This window comes from Vitis riparia, chromosome 14, assembly GCF_004353265.1.
Source record: "Vitis riparia cultivar Riparia Gloire de Montpellier isolate 1030 chromosome 14, EGFV_Vit.rip_1.0, whole genome shotgun sequence".
Classification (NCBI taxonomy): domain Eukaryota; kingdom Viridiplantae; phylum Streptophyta; class Magnoliopsida; order Vitales; family Vitaceae; genus Vitis; species Vitis riparia.
Window position 1 is genome coordinate 16,063,678 of NC_048444.1, and position 19,738 is coordinate 16,083,415.

Sequence of the window (19,738 nt, forward strand, 5' to 3'; positions counted from 1 at the left end):
GATCCACTATGAGAACAACCCACAAAACCCTTAAAACTTGCTTCGTCTCCTCCTTTAGCAGTATTGCGCATTTTCTCCTTCCCTTTTGACTGAAAAGGAGCCCTAAGAAGATTTCTTTGCTCCACGTTTTCCTTCGTCGGCGTCGTTCCTTCCTTGGAACACCCTTGAACCAACTGTGTTCCCACTTCGGAGACGTCTTCCAATGAAAGAGTATCACTGAGTGGCGTCGATCTCTCAGTCGTGAGTGGCTCACTTTGGCTTCGATCCCCTTGTCGGCATACAGAGCTTGATGGAAGCAGAGCATTCCACAGCTTCCTTGAACCGCACTTCATCGCGGAGCCCCTCTGTTGATTTTCAGGATCCTCGTGGCCTGTCTTCACCTTCCCCTTTGCAGAGAGAAAAACTCTATGAAAAGGGCCCTTCAAATATCTGTCTTGATCGTCTCCCATCTCTTGGCCCAACAACTGAAACGGGCCTTTCTCATGGACTTCCCTTTTCCAGCCCACGTCAATTTCAGACCGTGGGTTGGGCTTACTAAAAGGATGGGCTCTTGTCATATATTTGGAGGCCCGAAACCCATCCTGGAGGGTTGACTGGGCTTTGACCCCTCCAACCTGCTTTAGCCCAGCAGATCCAGTTCTTTGCCTTTTTGAATTCGAATGCAGTGGAGATTGGGACCAGCTGTTTCCCACTGACGTCCTGTTCTTTCCACGTGTCCTCCTAGGAGCGTTCTCAGCCTTTTGACCACCTCTCCACTCCATTGTTCTGCCAACTGCCCCAACAGAGGACCCCTTTCTAGCCGTTGATTTACCTTCCTCTTCCCTCTTTCTGTCAACTGTCCCCGTGTGAGCCTCAGCCGATTGCCGAGTTGACTCACCCATCTCTCTAACCTACCTACCGTCTTCCTTCACGGCTACTGCAACTGAAACTGTGAAGTCCCAACCCCTATCTAACACCTCAATCAAAGCCGGGAGAACCGATCGTTCTTTCATTAACACTTTCACCCTTGCTTTGCTTAGATCAAAAAGTTTTAATGTTCCCCAATCGATCTTTGTCACCGTCCCCCAATGCTCCATAATTTTCTTCAAGTGAACCTCGGACCATAAATGAAATGGTAAACCCCTTAAATCTATCCAACCTTCCTTGAATTTCCCCTCTACTTCTGAATTTTCCTTTGGCGACCATCTTCTCAACAAGACTGTAATTCCGCCCTTAATCCTGATGAACCTTGAATCGTGTAGTGATAAAGCTTCCTCTAAGGTTTCTACAAAAAACAATCCTTTTCCTCCGGCGAATGGGACGATTGTCACCACGCCTTTGTGCCCTAGTCTTCTTGCCATGGCCCGGCCGACCTCAGCCCAGTTAACAGCACCATCTTGACATTCGCACACCACAACCCTCGCCCATCTCCCAACTGGAACAAGGCCGCCTTTCCTCGGACCTTCGTCTCTGACTACATTCGCATAAGACCGTTGCAAGGGACCCGCATTTTTGTGCAAAATCCTTCCTTCCCTGCTCTGCCTTCCCTTTTCATCAAAACTCGAGGAGGGGACCACCAACATTGAATACAACGCAGACTTTAAAAGTTCCCATCCCCTGCCATTATCTCCCTCAGGTACTACCAGAAAGGTTGACTTCTTATTGGAGGCGAACTCTGATAATCTTATAAACCCGCCATGAACATTGAAGCAAACCTCTAGTAGATGCACTCTGGTCTTTCCTCTAAATTTTCTGTTGAAACCCATAAAAATCTTCATCTCATTGGCCTTTGTCAACTGTTCTATCAACCAACTAACCTCCTCCTTCTCAAAGCCTAAGATGAAAACAGAGCCTTTATTGTGCTCTGTTATCGAACACCATTTTCCTCCGACCTCACCCTTTAACCTAACCCAAAAGGTCTTCCTCTCCACAGAGACCTTCAAGGTCCTTACCATTCTCTCTCAATTGATGCCCACTTTCAGATTACCCCGCTTATCTCTTCCTTTTTAATCTCAAATATCCTTTTTTAAATATCGGAAGTTTTATTAAAATTGTTTCCATAAAATAGTCACATGACCTAGACCACGTCCCTGCCCCTTCCTCGTTAATAGGAATTGATGATCTTTTAACCATACCTTTTAATGGTTGGCTAGTCAAAGATGCTGAGCAAAGTTTGATTTTGGAAGAACACCATCATTATGGGAATTTACATGTGGTAGTTTAGAGTTTATTGTTTAAGTAAAACCTAAGCAATATGATCAAAACTTGGTTGGATTTAATTTGGGAATGTTACCCAATTAAAGATCTTAAACTAAAGAGCCTTTTCATTGAACAACCAAGTTCCAAACTAATTTCAAGACTCATCACAATCTATTCTTTCCAACATACTAAGAGATCTTTATTTTGATGAACCTCCAATATAGTATTGAGCTTAGTTTAGTACAGTTTTAGTAATGTTTCCAACTCAAAACTGAGTCCACCCATGTCAAGCTTAGCACCCAAAGCCTTCAAAAAAAGTCAGGACCACCAATGGAAGGAGATAGTTTGGAAAATACAAAGAGATTGAATCACAAACAACAGCACCATGACTTTCCAAAAAGATCTATGTTTCCTACTAAATTGGTCAAACTGCTCGATGAGGGTGGGCATTCCTCTTGGGTGAAATAGCAATATGTGCAAAATAATGTTTCTAGAAATTTCGCACAGTGAGGGTGAGGTCTGCTTGTTGAGGACTGAATTTTACTGGGTAAGATTTGGTTTGCTGAACCATGCCTGCTCCTTGTCTATTCTGCACATTGAGGGCGGAATTCTGTTGGGTTAGGGAAAAATTCCCTTAGCACACCCACAATTCACCTTTTCTGCTCCATTCTGATCAATGAGGGTGGAATTCTGCTTAGTTCCATCAGATTCTTCCAGACATAACTCTCCTCTGTTTTTGCCTACTTGTAAGCTTCATATCTTGGTTGTTTCTTATCTGATTAGGGTCCACTCTTTTTACATTGTTTTTCTTATGGAGTCTACTACGTTTTGGCACAGTTTTAAGTTTTATAATTCCATCAGAAAAGGAAAAAGGGCTCAAAATCAGCTTTAATTTCAATAGCTTTTTCAGTGCCCTTCATCTATTATCTTGTCACAATATGCTTCATTACAAGCTTCCAATGCAACATGGTTATGATCAAACTGGCATGTCATCATCTTAAAGTCTTTAATGATTCTCACATGACTTTTTTTGATCAGTGTGATTCTCACATGACTTTTTTTGATCAGTGTGATTCTCACATGACTTAGAGGTTGGCCTTCTCATCCTTACAGTCTCTCACATACAACAAAACTTGTTCAACCACTTAAAGAACACTGAAACAAAAACCTCACTTAGAGAAAAACTGATGACATGTCACTCTATGCAATCTTCTGCCAAGACTAACTAAAATTACTCTGATCATGAATCCACTTTTGAACTTATCATCTTCAGCAACCTTCAAACACCTTTGAATAACAGATTCAATCTTTCATGAATGCTTTGATTTGTTTTTTCGAAACCTTATACTTGTTCTTCAAGTTTCTTTAGGGCAAGCTTCCAATTTAGCCCTGGGTTAATGAGACTTGAACATCCCATGCTAAGGCATTGAAGCATGCTTTCATGGACTCTAGTGAAATTTGAAAAACTCACAACTGGCAGAACTGGGCATGAAATTGCCAGTTACAACTGGTACACTACACATTGAGCTTTAATGTTTGTTGTAAACTATCTAGGAATTGAAAATACAAAAAATCCCATGTCCTCTTTATCGATGTGTGTTTGTCATCTTCTTTCCAAAATAAGAGTATTTATAGTTGACCTCCTTAGGCTTATTCTCTATAAAATCTTTCTTATCAAATCTCTAAATCTATGAATCCATCTCCTTTTCTTCCAATTACTTTAGTTTGGAAATCTAAATCCCCACATAACGTTAAGGCATTTGCATGATGGTGGCCAATATTAATTATTTGGTATAGGTAGGGAGTTTGTTGAAAGCTCTTAGTTTTAGATATTGTGTTATATGCTCAAGGAATTTTTGATAACTTCAAATTTTTTTCATTGTTGGATGGTTTTAGTGCTTATGCATAGCTTGTTCAAGCAAGTTGAGATAGATTAGGTTTCTCTCAAAAGTATGATTTCTATGTTGATAATCACTTTTAGGAGTTTTTCCCTTAGAGGTAGATGTAAAGTATATGTTAAGTGGTTTGCATCACTTTGATTAAGATATTTTGGCAATAAAGGAATGCTAAGATTTTTTATGATAATGGATGATTGGGGAGATTGTTGATTTTATTTTTATTCTTGTATTTAGGCTTTTACTTTTGTAGTTTTTATGGGAATTATATGGCTTGATTGAAGCTTCATCTGTATGGCAAGTAAGGTAGGTAGAAAGTTGCATCTAGTGTGGAGTTTTCCTTGAGTGGGCTTGGTTAAGTTAAGATTTAACTGGTTCGCATCCTAACTTACTCGAAGATCACAAAGAATAATTTTTATCCAAAGAAACTCACCTAGTCCATGTGTCATGGCTCAAAACTCCATTTTGGAACTTGTCCTAACAACCATGGAATGTTTTTGACTCCTCCAAGTTATCAAATTCCCTCTCGAGAAAGTACAATAGCCAAATGTTGACCTTTTGTCCATGACTGATCTTGTCCAATTAGCATTTGTATATACCTAAATGGTCATCCTTCCAATTTCTAAAACAAAATATGACTACGAGGAGTTGACTCCAAGTTTCTAAGCATCTAAGTAATTGCCTCCATGTGTTCCTCCTTAAGATTGTGCATAAATTGGTTCACCACACTAATAACATATGCTATATTGGATCTAGTATGTGATGGCTAAATTAATTTACCAAACGTTGATTCCTCTCTCTCAACACTGAAGGACCATTTAGTGCTTCATTAAGTTTGTGACCAACCTCAATGGTTGTATTTTTCGACTTGCACTCCAAAAGTTTGGTTTATCTAAGGTAATCTAAAATGTACTTTTGTTATGAAATCACAATTCCCTCCTTGTAATGGAACAACTATAATCCTTAGAACGTATTTAAGCCTTCCCAAATGTTTAATTTCAAAATCTTTTTCCAATTTCTCTTTAATCTCTTTAGTTCTTCTAAATTATCTCCTATCATAGCAATATCATCAACAAACACAATGAGAGCAACTACTTTCCTATTTCCAGAGTGTTTAACAAATAGTGTATGATCCCTTAGATTTGAATATAATTCATGTTCTTCATTGCCTTAGCAAACCTTCCAAACAAAATTCGGGTCTACTGTTTAAGCCCATACATAGCCTTTTCAATTGACACACCTTATTCCCCTTGAAATTTTCTTGTAGACTAAGTAGTATCTTCATATAAACCTTCTCTGAATTCCCACAGAGGAATGCGTTCTTTACATCAAGCTGCTACAAGAGCCAATCGAAGTTGATAACAAGGAGTAACAATATATGAATAGTATTCATCTTTGGTGTTGAAGAAAGATTTCTTGGTAAACTATACCATAAATTTGACTATATCCCTTGGCTACCAATCTTGCCTTATACCTTTCAAGTATATCATCTGTCCTATTTATAAACACCTACTTACACCCGACATTTTTCTTCCCAACACAAAGATCCACAATCTCCTAATTATTATAAATATTTTTTCAAGGAACTCATCTCCTCTTGCATTGTCTTCCTTTAGTTATCATACCTTAATGCCTCTTTGAACAATTTTGTTTGTCAATGGAATCAAGTTAGGTAACTGAAGAATTTCTGAATTCCTTTATTGATGCTTTAGGTACACACCATACACATATATATACACAACTGACTGAATAAGAAAAAATCAATCTAGCTTGATTCTCTCCTAAAATTAGGAAACTGAATCATCCTAAATGATCTCTCCTTCTTTATTCCTAAAATACTTTCCTAAATTAAAAAACCCTAACTTTGAATGCCAAATTTCAACACTCCCCCTCAAGCTGGAGAATATATATCATATAATCCTAGCTTGCAAGTTAAGTCTTCAAAGTTAGGCCTAGGTAAAGCTTTGGTGAGGATGTCTGCGGTTTGGTGCTTGGTAGGAACATAGTTCAATCTAACCGTCTCACTAGTCACCTTCTCTGTGATGAAGTGTCTGTCAATCTCAACGTGCTTGGTCCTGTCATGATGCACGGGGTTCTTTGCTATGCTTATAGCTGCCTGATTATCACACATCATCAGAATTGGAGATGAACTCGTTTGCCCCAGTTCACTAAGAACCCTTTTTATCCAAATCCCTTCACAGATTCCCTGTGCAAGAGCTCTGTACTCAGCTTCTGCACTACTTCTGGCTACAACTGATTGCTTCTTACTCCTCCAGGTAACAAGATTTCCCCAGACAAAAGAACAATATCCAGAAGTGGACTGCCTGTCAATGATGTTTCCTGCCCAATCCGCATCTGAGTATACTTCAGTGTCACGGTTCTCTGTCTTTCTGAAGAATAGACCTTTCCCTGGTGTCATTTTTAAATATCTAAGAATCCTGTAGACTGCTTCCATGTGTTCCTCAGTGGGGCTGTGCATGAATTGACTTACAGCACTCACTGCAAAGCCAATATCTGGCCGAGTGTGTGAGAGATAAATCAAGCGCCCGACGAGCCGCTGATATCTCCCCCTATCTACCGGTGTACTTTCTTTCTCGATACCAAGTTTCTTCTGACTATCCATAGGAGTATCAATTGGTTTGCATCCAAGCATACCGGTCTCCTTAAGAAGATCGAGTATGTATTTTCTTTGAGAGACTACAATTCCCTTCCTTGATCTAGCCACTTCCATACCAAGGAAATATTTCAAATTTCCAAGGTCTTTAACTTCAAACTCCTCTGACAAATACTTCTTCAAATTCTGTAATTTCTCCATATCATTCCCAGATAGAATAATATCATCAACATAGACTATCAATATGGCCATTTTCCCGGCATGAGACTTCTTGACAAATAGAGTATGATCAGCCTGACCTTGTTTGTAGCCCAGCTTCAGGACTGCTTTTGTGAATCTATCAAACCAGGCTCGGGGAGATTGTTTAAGGCCGTACAAGGATTTTTGGAGTTTGCAAACCTGATTCTTTGCCATACTTCCTTCGAAACCAGGTGGTATTTCCATGTAGACTTCCTCTTCTAGGTCACCATTTAGAAACGCATTTTTTATGTCCAGTTGTTGCAAGCACCAATCTTGATTGACAGCCAATGAGAGAAGAATCCTGATAGTGTTCAGTTTTGCAACAGGAGCAAAAGTCTCCTGATAGTCTATCCCATAGGATTGTGTAAACCCTCTAGTTACCAAACGAGCCTTGAATCTCTCGACTGATCCATCTGCTTTGTATTTTATGGTGAAAATCCACTTACACCCCACGGGCCTCTTCCCAACCGGCAAATCTGTGATAGTCCACGTCCCATTCTTCTCAAGTGCATCAATCTCATCTTGTACTGCCTTCTTCCATTCTGACATTTTGAATGCCTCTTGTATTGTGTTGGGAACCTGAGTATCATCAAGAGAAGTAGCAAATGCTCTGTAAGATGGTGATAGCCCTTCATATGTAACATAATTCCCAATTGGGTGATCTGTACATCTCCTAACACCCTTCCTCAATGCAATCGGCAGAGTAGAATCATCAATGCTGGGAATTAACACCTCTCCAGCCCTATCCTCACCTATGTTCTCTTTAGGAAGACTTGAATTGGAGTCAATATATTGGCCACATGTTGACTGTGATCCGTGCTCTAATTCCTGTCTTTTCCTCCTCCTGATGTACACTTGTAAGTTCTCATTAGCAAGTTGTGGGGCTATAGGTTGAATGGGAGACTGGATGGTCACAGGAGATGGTTGGACTGATGACGATATGGGTGTGGACAACTCAGTGGGCGCGAATTGAAAAGGATTTGGTGACTCTGAGTGAAAAGAAGGTACACCCTCAAGAAGAGACTCCCAAACTTGATGTTCATTCATGCTCTCCCCCTGAACATGAGATTTGGGATAGAAGAAGACATGTTCAAAGAAAGAGACGTCCATGGTGGTGTAAAATCTTTTGTTGGTTGGAGAATAGCATTTGTACCCTTTTTGGGTTGGAGAATACCCTAGGAAAATGCACTTATTCGCTCGAGGAGCAAATTTGCTACGATTTTGAGGATACACATGAACGAATGCCGTGCAACCAAATACTTTGAGTGGTAAATCAGAAGAGGCTGCACGGGTGTGAGGAAATTGTTTTAAGAAAAGTTGACGTGGGGATTGAAAGGTAAGCACTCTGGATGGCATACGGTTAATCAAATAAGTAGCTGTGAGGATAGCTTCCCCCCAGAAATAGTTTGGAACATTAGAGGAAAACATAAGGCACCGGGCAACCTCCAAGAGATGTCTATTCTTGCGTTCAGCCACCCCATTTTGTTGTGGGGTGTCAACGCAAGAACTTATGTGGATAATGCCGTGATTTTGAAGATAAGTACTGAGACTACTAGTAAAGTATTCCTTTGCATTATCTGACTTGAGGACTTGAATTTTGGAATTGAATTGATTTTGAACTATAAGATGGAAGGTTTGAAAAATGTGCCCGACCTCTGACTTTTCTTTCATAAGGAAAACCCATGTTACCCGTGTATGATCATCAACGAATGTCACAAACCATCGAGTGCCAGAAATATTTTTTATCCGGGAGGGACCCCACACATCACTATGTACTAGAGAGAAAACAGTCGAAGGTTTGTATGGGATTTGAAGATAGACTGTTCGAGTATGCTTTGCAAACTGACAAATTTCACAGTGATAAGATGCTGGATTTTTATTGATAAATAATTTGGGAAACAATTTTGCAAGGTAAACAAAGCTAGGATGACCAAGGCGATAGTGTAACATTATAATCTCACTATCTTTATTGACCTTAGAATTTGACACAGAATTGAAAGACTCTAACATACTCTGAGACTGTACGCAACTTGCTTGAGAGACTTGGTTTGAGAATTGGCCACATGAGAGGAGGTAGAGCCCGGAACACAGTTCAGCACTGCCAATCATCTTCCCCGATTTCAAGTCCTGAAAAACACACAAGTTTGGATAAAATTTAGTAACACATTGGAGATCACGGGCCAATTTGCTAATGGACAAAAGATTACAATCCAAGTTTGGAACATGGAGAACAGAGTCAAGATATAAGTCTTTAGTAAGTTTTATAGAACCTGTCCCGGCAATTTTTGACTTTGAACCATCAACAATATGGACGGATGAATGACCATTACTTGGCTTGTAATTTTGAAGAATGGTAGCATCTCCTGTCATGTGATCAGAAGCACCTGTGTCCACTATCCACGACTTCATTCCTCCTCGATTAGCAGTGAAGGCTACACCGGTAGTACTGCCACTGCCAACTTGGCTTAATAGTTTCTGTAGCATCTCCATCTGCTCTTTGTTGAATGGACTCGGCTCGGGAACAGAGGTGCTCTCAGAGTTGGCAGCCACGTGTGCTCTACCATCTCTGTCAGACCGTGGCTTTGGTTTCCAATCAGCCGGTTTGCCATGAAGTTTCCAGCAAGTCTCCTTATAATGACCTGGTTTCTTACAATAATCACACCAAGGCCTATCCCGTTTCTGACGATCTCCACCACTACTATTAAATGACCGAGTCGCAAGGGCAGAGGCATCCAATGTTGGGGCAGGTTGCTCTTTGGATCCCATCATCACTTTCTTTCTACTTTCTTCACGTCTAACCTCTGAAAAAGCCTCCCTGAGACTTGGCAGGGGTTTAATGCCCATGATTCGGCCTCTAACATCATCCAATTCCCTGTTTAGTCCTAGGAAAAACTTGAACAGTCTCTTTTGTTCCACAATTTTCCTGTATGTTGCTGCATCATCAGGACATTTCCATGAGTGAGTCTCGAATAAGTCAAGGTGCTGCCAATACCTTGTGAGTGTGTTGTAATACTGAGTAATTGTCTGCTCTCCTTGGCGGAAGTCATGTAGGGCTGATTCAACCTGAAAAAGTTCTGAAATATTTTCAGAACTTGAGTAAGTTTCTTTGGCTGCATCCCATATGTCCTTTGCAGTCCTAAACAGCAAGAAATTTTCACCTATGTCATTATTCATGGAATTGATAAGCCATGACATGATCATGCTGTTTTCAATCTTCCACTTCCTGAAACCCGGTTCTGTAGTTTCTGGCATGACTGCTTCTCCAGTGAGGTACTCATCCTTTCCTTTACCGCAAATGAACAACAACACAGATTGTGACCACTGTAAGTAGTTATGGCCATTTAATTTGTGTCCTGTGATGAGAATAGGAGAGGAATCACTACTACCAAGGTTTGGAATTTCAGATCTGCCTCCTAATTCTGGTGACGTGACGCTGGATACTTGTGATGATGCCATTCCGTATTTCGTCATGGACCGGAAAGGTAGAAGAACACTTCCCAAGGCACGTGCAGGGATTGGAGTTGAGGAAAAATAGCCGGAGGACGTCGGAAAAGCTGATCGGAGGGCTCGCGGAGGCAAAAGGACCCCAAAAGAGGCACGCGCAGGGCTTGGATGGCAGAAACAGGTACGTAGGGTGGCTGGTCGGCGTCAGGCGAGCTTGGAGTAGGAAGCGCGTCGCCGGAAAGTGGCTCACGCGCCCTCACGCGCCGGCGCGTGGATGGTTTTCTGGCTCCGGTGTTTTTGGAAAAGTTGTAGATCTCCTCCAGACGCTCCTTGCGGTGTGAAAAAAAACCGTCGCCGGAAAAGTTCGCCGGCGGTGAATGTTTTTCTGACGACGATTCGACCGACCGGAAAGCGTTTTCTCCCTTGGCTCTGAGAACAGGGACTGATGACCGGAATGAGAGATGGTCGGATCGAGAGATGGCCAGAGAGATTTGGCCGGAATGAATGATGGCCTGAATACGAGGTGGCCAGAAGGGATTAGGGTTTCAGAAAACTGGCTCTAATACCATGAAGAATTTCTGAATTCCTTTATTGATGCTTTAGGTACACACCATACACATATATATACACAACTGACTGAATAAGAAAAAATCAATCTAGCTTGATTCTCTCCTAAAATTAGGAAATTGAATCATCCTAAATGATCTCTCCTTCTTTATTCCTAAAATACTTTCCTAAATTAAAAAACCCTAACTTTGAATGCCAAATTTCAACAGTAACAAACGCTCTTTGCGATGCAAAAAGTTTATCAAGTGAAACAAAGTTAGTCAAAGGGGGTTGAGTAAAATGTCTCTTGCCTTTTCTAACAACATGTGAAGGAAGATTATGCAACGCATTGGAATTGGACTCTAGTTGAGTTTTAGTACCTTGATAATTGGACGATTAATTGGAGTAGCACTCAAAGGCTTAGGAACAGATTGTATTCTTTTAGAGTAAATCTTGAGTGGTGTAGCATATCTCTACCCTCTCTTTTTTGAATGATAGAATTAGGAATAATGAATTGAGGAACCATAGGTTCAAAGTCAGTAGGCTCAAGTGAGTCTTGAGGATGACTCAGGGAATGACTTGGAGAGCTTAGGAAAAGAACATGCATTAGTCTAGGGTCACATTCAAAAGCAGTTTTAGTGTATGACAAACAAACTTGGAAAAAATTCCTTATCTTCAACAAATGGCTCCTCTTAAAGATAAGGTTGAAGAGAAAATGGTTGACTTTCATGAAAGATAACATCCATAGATGCAAAAATTTTTTTGGAAGTCAGATCATAGAATATATATTCCTTTCTTGATGGAGAATAGCCAAAACATACACACCTAAGAGTTCTAGGATCAAGTTTTGTTCTTTGATGAGCATGTGTATAAACAAAGGCTACATAACCAAACATTTAGGTAGTTATATGAGTATATAGCTGTCAAATTGGAGGTATAGCTTGCAAAGTTGACTCATAGGTAATTGAAAGTTAAGTACTCAAAAGGGTAATCTATTAATAAGATTAGTAGTAGTAAGGATAACTTCCCCTTAGTAGGTTTTGGGAACAATCATTTCAAAAATCAAGGCTCTAGTAATTTCCATCAGATGTCTTATTTTTGGTGCAAGAAGATTGGTGAAAAATGCCTTATTTTTGTAAGTGTCATGAAAGATGTTGGTTAAAGCATTCTCTCCATCATTGTTTGGATTTTTGAGTTAAATTGGATGCCTATCATTTTATGAAAAAAGGAAATATAGTACTAACATCGAACCTTTGTTTTATAAAATAGACCTAGGTAACTCTTGTATGATCATCAATAAAACATACAAATCACTTTACCCCAAAAATACTTTGGACCTTTATAGGTCCACAAACATGAGTGTGAATTAAAATGAAAGGAATAAAATTAAATTTATTACTCAAAGGAAAAGATACTTGATGGTGCTTAGAAAGTTCACAAATGTCATAATGAAAATTCTGAATATCTATTTTTTCAAACAAACTGGGAAACATTTTTTTTTAATAACCTAAATGGTGGATGACCAAATTGAAGATGCAGTAACCAAACTTTAGTTTTATTAAAGTTGGAACTTTTAGATAAATAGGAGATGACTTGAGCATATTGTTCCACTTTCACCTTCAAGTGGGTATAGTCCATCCTTCTCTCTAGCATGTCCAATCATCTTCCTCATACGAAGTTCCTAAAAAACAAACTTTGAAGGTGAGAAATTCACACAATCAATCAGAGTTTTGCTGATTTTAGAAATAGAAAATAGGTTAACAAAAAGCTTTAGAACATGTAGAACATTTTCAAGGATGATATCTTTAGCCAAAGAGATATTTCCTTGACCAACTTTGTGATAAATGTTCCATCTGCTAGTTTAATTTTTTTATTTCTTAGGCATGAACTGAAGGTTAGGAAGCAACTCGAAGAATTGGTCATATGGTTTGAAGCTCATGAATCGATGACCAAGGGGCTTGAAAACTGTTCTTTTAAGACATTTTGGCCAAGAAATGTCTAAGAAAAACGTGTCTCCCTAGCTTATCAAGTCATGTTTGAAAATGCTGTAATTTTTTAATATCTTCTCTATTCAATTCTCTCTCTTGGTGGATGTTAGTGTATGGTGGTTTTTCATCAGTGTTAGCAATATTAGCTTGAAGTTTATACCCTTGGTTTTTTCCTTAGCCTCGATTTTCTATTCTAAAAATATTTGGAGGCTTTTCATGGAGTTGCCACCAGGGCTCTTTGGTATGTCTTGACTTTGGTATTAAATACCGAAGAATCCAAAGAATTGAAGGACTAAAGAGAATGATCTTTTCCTTGATTTCATTCTATACAGGCCTACATATTTATACAATTATTCCTAGTACCAAAAATAGGAACCTTTCTAAGCTAATTACATTAGATCCCCTTGATTATGGGATTGTCCAAATTCCTCCTAAATTACAAAAATATGTTGCTATAACTTCCGTAATCATATTCTTCCACTCCCCCTCTAAAGCTAGTGAATAAATGTTTTCCATTCTTAGTTTTGACACACTTGCTTGAAACACTATATTGCTTAAACCTTTGGCGAGTATATCTGCAAGTTGGCAGTCAGTAGATATATAAGGAGCATATATCAATCCACTATCTAGTTTCTCCTTATTACAATGTTTGTTTATCTTTTTTTTTTCTTTTTTCTTTCTTTTTTTAATTAGAATGTCTATTTATCGTTATGTGCTTCGTTCACTAGATTACGTGCGATGTTGATTGCAGATTTGTTGTGGTAGTAAAGACTCATTAGGCCATCCCATTTAATTTTCAAATCTTATAAAATGATCTTCAACCATAGTAATTCACAAACTCCGTGAGCCATTGCATGAAATTCCGCTTTTGTACTAGATCTAGCGACCAAACTTTCTTTTATTTCTCCTTTTTACTTGATTCCCACCAAGAAAGTTGCAATACCTAATGGTTGATCTTCTATCAACCACAAATCCGACATAATCTGTGTTTGTGTATGCTTCCAGTACTAGCCCCAAGCTTAGTTTAAATAGAATGTCATTTCTTGGAGACCTTTTAAGATACTGTAGTACTTGGTTGGCAAGTTGCAAATGAGCTTCTTTTGAATTGTGCATGAATTGGCTAATCACATTCACAACATATGTTGTATTTGGTCTTGTGTTAGAGAGACAAATGTGTCTCCAACTAGACACGTTGATACAAATACATTTCTCTATCTACAACATCTTCCTTAACCTCTCTAAGCTTATGATTAAGATCTATTGGTGTGCTTGCTAGCCTACACACCAACTTCCCTGTTTCTTTGAGAAGGCTCGTTTCATATTTTTGTTAAGAAATAAAAATTCCCTGTTAAGAATGTGCAACTTCGATAGGAAGTACTTCCAACCTTTCTAACTCTTTAATCTCAAATTCCTTACTCAAGCATTGCCTTAAAGTCTGTCTCTCATTTTCATCATTCCTCATCACAATGATGTCATTTACATATACTAGAAGAGTTGTAACTTCCATTGAATTTGAATGCTTGATGAACAACGTATGGTCTCTTTGACTTTGTTTATAGCCCATATAGAGCTTCCTTCAGTTTACACATCTTTTTAGTAGCTAGATCACTCCTAAACCCAAGAGGGACTTCTATATAAATTTCTTCTTCTCTCAAGTCTTCATGTAGACACCATATGTCTGAGTGTATCCTTTAGCCACCGATCTTGCTTTGTACCTTTTTAATGACCTATTTGCTCTATACTTAATAATATAAACCCACTTGCAGTCGATTGACTTTTTCTTGTCGGCAAATCTACCAAACTCCCAAGTTTTATCCTTCTTTAGAGCCTCCATTTCTGCATTCATGGCTTGTTTCCAATTTTCATTAGATATAGTCTCAGATAGAGTGGTAGGAATGTGAATATTGTTCAAATTCGTAAGAAGACTCTAATGGGATGGTGAAAACTTTTCAATTGATACAACATTGGAAAAGTGGGTAAAAAGGATGTTTAGTGCACTCCCTGGTTCCTTTCCTAATTAGCAATATGGAGATTATAATCTATGGTTTTTGTTATACTAAAGTTCTTTCTTGGATTAGAAGGGAGGACAATAAAAAGTTACCTCATTTCCAAAAGTCGGTTCAGATTCATGAACTTGTATAAGTCTTGGGACTACTACTTTCTTCATTGAGAACACTTTTTGAGTCATTCTATCCTTAGGAGCAACCACCATAGGCTCACTGGTTTGTTCAACAGTGTGTTTAGGATATGATACAAATGATGAATCAGGAACAAAGAGGGGTACAGATAACTCAAAACACTTTGGGAATGGAAAAGCAATCATTGAGAAAGAAATCTCGATCCTTATCTTCTTCAATGGAATTCTCCCCCTGAAGATGAAGAATAGTAATATAAGATTCACTTTCGTTGAAAGTAACATTTGCTGAGACAAAAGATTTTTTGGATGATGGATGGTAGCACTTATATCCCTTTTGAGTTGAAGAATATCCCACAAAAATACATTTGACGATTCTTAGAACCAATTTTCCCTTATTTTGACTGTGAATATGAACAAAGGACATACACCCAAATATCTTTAGAATGAGATGGTTTGTGGTTCTTGTATAAGGATAAAATGTTAGAGCAATTCCATGGGACTTTTGAAACTTAAAATTCTGGAGGGTAAGCAGTTTATGAGATGTTTGGAGGTCAGGACGACTTACCCTCGATAAGATTTAGGCACAATATTTTGGAACTAGAAAGCTTGGGTTGTGTCAAGTAGGTGACCATTTTTCCTCTCATCAACTCCATTTTGCTATGGTGTATTTACACACGATGTGGGCAATTACTGCACCGATCTCCACTATGTACTTACAAATTTATATCAACGAGTTAACTTATTTTTAATTAAAAAGAAAAACTGTTTACTTGTTTTAAATATTTTATTCTTGAAAACTGTGTGGAGAGTAAAACCAAAGATGCTCAAAGTGGGGAAAAAAGAAAAAGGAAAAAATGTGACTGATTTTTCAAGCTCGTTTCTCATTTGTTTCACAGGCTCATGCATACTTTATGGGTTTTTTGCGATTACCAGGCTTGCTGCTTACCTAGATTCTTTTATACCATAAACTTTCATTCAGTTTGGTGTGGCCAGTTAACACAAAAAAGGAAAGGAAAAAGAAATTTAAAAGGCTAAACATTCTCCAAATTAAAAAGAAAAGTCAGTCTGTGCAACAGTGTTGTTTGTCTTTTACCTTAATCCCCATGTCGTATTATACAGCCCAGTGGGAGTTTATGCTTTGGTGCTCAGGAGGTCCTTTGCCCATCTTCTCTTTGAATTTTGTGCATTTTTTTTTTTCATATGGTTTGACACTACCACTACTGAACATTTTTATTTTTTTTTAAATTTCAGTAGACTTTCTCATGAAAATATACATGGAGCACTCATGTTTTGCTCAACAATTATTCCCTTTGGAAGGGATAACTGTGGATTCCTAACCAGTTCTCCTTGTGATCTTGTTGGAGGAAGAGTTTTTTTATGTAGTCATGAATTGTTCTATCTATTTTTCAGTGGTTCACTTTTCTGGTCTGATCTGTCAAACAGGCTAGATGGAAGAACAGAGGGCTCTGAAAGGCAAAAGCTAGTAGAGAGATTTAATGACCCCTTAAATAAAAGGGTGAAATGCACTTTGATATCCACCCGAGCTGGATCTTTGGGAATCAATCTTCATTCTGCTAACCGTGTCATCATTGTTGATGGATCATGGAATCCAACATATGATCTTCAGGCTATATATCGGGCTTGGAGGTTTGTTCTTTACCTCAAGATGAGCTAATTGAAGCCAAAATCCTTTGTTGGAAGGTTGTTCCACATTATTATTATTATTTCTTTTCATTTTTTAGGTATGGCCAAACTAAGCCAGTGTTTGCTTACCGATTGATGGCTCATGGAACTATGGAAGAAAAAATTTATAAGCGTCAGGTAATGGGGGAGGAGCAAAATTCTCTTGGACAATCTCTAAAGAGGAGATGTTACATCTCTTTGATTTTGGTTGCACATACTCTTGAACAAATTCATGGAACTATGTGAATATAATTTACCAAGAAAATTTGTTACACAGGTGACAAAGGAAGGCCTGGCTGCCAGGGTGGTCGATAGACAACAAGTACATAGGACTATCTCTAAAGAGGAGATGTTACATCTCTTTGATTTTGGTGATGATGAGAACCCTGATATTTTACCTGAGAGGGGCAAAGAGGAAGAGCATACAACCAACCAAAATATGACTGGTCAAGTTGGAAATTCGCTAAAGGACAAATTATCTCTTTCTCATGGAAGCTGCTCTTCTGACAAGTTAATGGAAAGTTTACTTGTCAGGCATTATCCACGGTATATTCTTCTTACTTTAACATTTGTTGATGTGGATTAAATATATTTTCAGTTGCTTGTTCGTTATTTTACCACTCCATTATATATCTTTTTGTTTTTGTTTTTTTGTTTTGTTTTGTTTTTTATTTATTTATTTATTTAAATTTTTTTATAGGAATTCTTTATCATATATCAATGTTATGTTTCTGTTTGCTCAAAAGACAGGATACTAGAAAGTCGCTAGTGACTATTTGAAGTAGTGTCAATGTTGGAATGTAACAAGTTAGCCTAATCAGTCAAATTGTCATTTTATTTTTTATTTTTTATTTTTCCTTTCTCTTTGGAACTAGTAAGCGTATAAGCATAATTTTTTATTTATGTTTGTGTTTATGGTGCCCCAACTCTCCAACTTCACTCAACATATCCGAGTCAACACAACATGTGGGTTGGGCTACAATCCTCTATGGATGCTCCTATTTTGCTTTGGATATAACTGTGTCATCCTAATTGATTTCCTTTTTGTTACGTTCAAAACTTTCTTAAGATGGTTGCATGGACTTTCATAAAAATATTTAGGGATAATAACGAAAGATAGGAATAAAAAAGAAAAAGAGGAAGCATCTATCAAAGATATCTTTGCTTTCAATTGATTACTAATTGATTTTTCCATTTTTTTTTACCTTTGATTGTGCCAAGTTCAAGTGTCTTTGCCTATTTTTGAGATCATTTAAAAGCCAAGTCTCAGGTGTGAAGAATTGGGCATTTCAACACATACCAGTACCTAAATTTGTGTGAGGATGGGTGGATCAGAGGGCACTATGAACCTGAATCCAATATGTCGTGGGATTTCTTTACTAGGAAACCCCCACATCAACCTTCATAGTGTAGTGAAATGTGGCAAGGGTGAACTGAAGCGTTCTTTCAAAGAAATGTACTATAGCATATGTTGCATGGCTTTGGGTATAATGTCAAATGTGGGAATGTGTCAAGGTGTTTGATCCTTCACTACTCAAAGTTTATGATATGAGGACTTGACTTAAAAGGATCCAAAAAGGGACATGACTACTAGGATACCACATAATAAAATAAAAGTCAATTAAAAATAAATTTGAAGTGAAGATATCCTTTTTAAAAGCTCCCATTGTTTCCCTCTAATCCCTTTTCTTTCCATGTATCGCTAAATATTCTTACAAAACTTCACTTTTTAATTAACTCTTCTTTTTCTCTAATGTAATTATTACTAAGAACGTTGAAAGAATAAAAAATATCAATGAAAAAAATAAAATTGTCACGCCCAAAATAAAATAAATGTATCTGACAAGGATCCTATACCTACACCCATATCATGTCATGTTAATACGGGTATATTGGGTGAAGTTGAAGGATTCGGATATCCTAGAGTATAGCAGTGAACTTCTGTTGACAAATGTTGATAAAGGAGTTAGATCAGGTTGGATTGATATATGCAACCTTGAATATAGTAACACTCTCATGAAGATGATGAATTTTACCAGTGGAACTATTAAGGTGGTTGGATCAAGTTGGATTGATATACAAGCTTGAATATGATAACAATCTTATGGGAGAGGATGGAGTTTGTCAGTGGAACTATTAAGTCTAGCTTCTCTGCAGCAAACCAAATATCAGGGTACAAATCCATGGAAATTGAGAATATGGGAAGTGAACTATGGTTCACTTGAAAGGAGATGTATCGGAATGCTGTAAGTAGAACATACAGGGCTTATGTTGTCAGTGTTAGAAGAACAGAGGATGCATTTCAAGAGGATTGCATGTTCATATTAGGTTGAATTTTGAGAAGATGTGATGGAAAAATTAGAGGGATATCAGAGGGGATAATTTTTGTAGGATATTAGACGATGAAATGCAGAAGAGCAATGAATATGTGGACATTGGATTTTGCAGACTCATATGATCTTATAATAGCAACTACATGCTTTGAAAGAAGATGAAATTTTAACTAATAGGTTTTTTTTTTTAAAAAAATAAATAAATAAAGAGAGGAAAAAGCCCCAAACAAGCATCTTCCTTACTAGAAGGGTAGATCAAAATAGTGTATAAATATTGTGAAGTCATAAACAATGGTACTGGAACTTAATAGGAGCAATAGTAGTACCAGAAGAAAACGACTTAGAGGCAAAATTGAGCATAGATGCAGTAACTAATTTTCTTTGTGGAAATAAAAGGGCTAACGACATTACAAAGGGGTGGCATAAATGATCTTTGAAGAATCTAAAGGTAGGGGATTTTCTTCTAATAAAATTCCGTGATGGAATGGTAATGCCAAAAAAAAATCTCCTTCAAAATAGCACATCATAAGGCTATCACAAATTTGGCAAAGATACAAAAATGAGAAACTTTGGGAGGTAAAAACTGGCTAGAAAGGAAGAAAGCAGTTAGTAAGATTAAGTTTGACATATAGTAATTTATACAGTTTGTTGTGTACAAAAGATGAAGTGAAAGGTATACT

The 19,738-nt window shown here is 38.0% G+C and overlaps 1 protein-coding gene across 3 annotated transcripts in view; it reads left to right on the forward strand.

The window, feature by feature from the left end:
• LOC117929891 (protein CHROMATIN REMODELING 20) overlaps window positions 1-19,738 on the forward strand; it is a 126,210-nt gene that overhangs the window by 100,804 nt on the left and 5,668 nt on the right. For all 3 annotated transcript variants that reach the window (XM_034850330.1, XM_034850329.1, XM_034850331.1), the window contains 3 exons: window positions 16,486-16,689; window positions 16,785-16,863; window positions 17,003-17,271. In XM_034850330.1, the coding sequence (XP_034706221.1) occupies window positions 16,486-16,689; window positions 16,785-16,863; window positions 17,003-17,271 (552 nt within the window). The remainder of the gene's footprint in view (window positions 1-16,485; window positions 16,690-16,784; window positions 16,864-17,002; window positions 17,272-19,738) is intronic.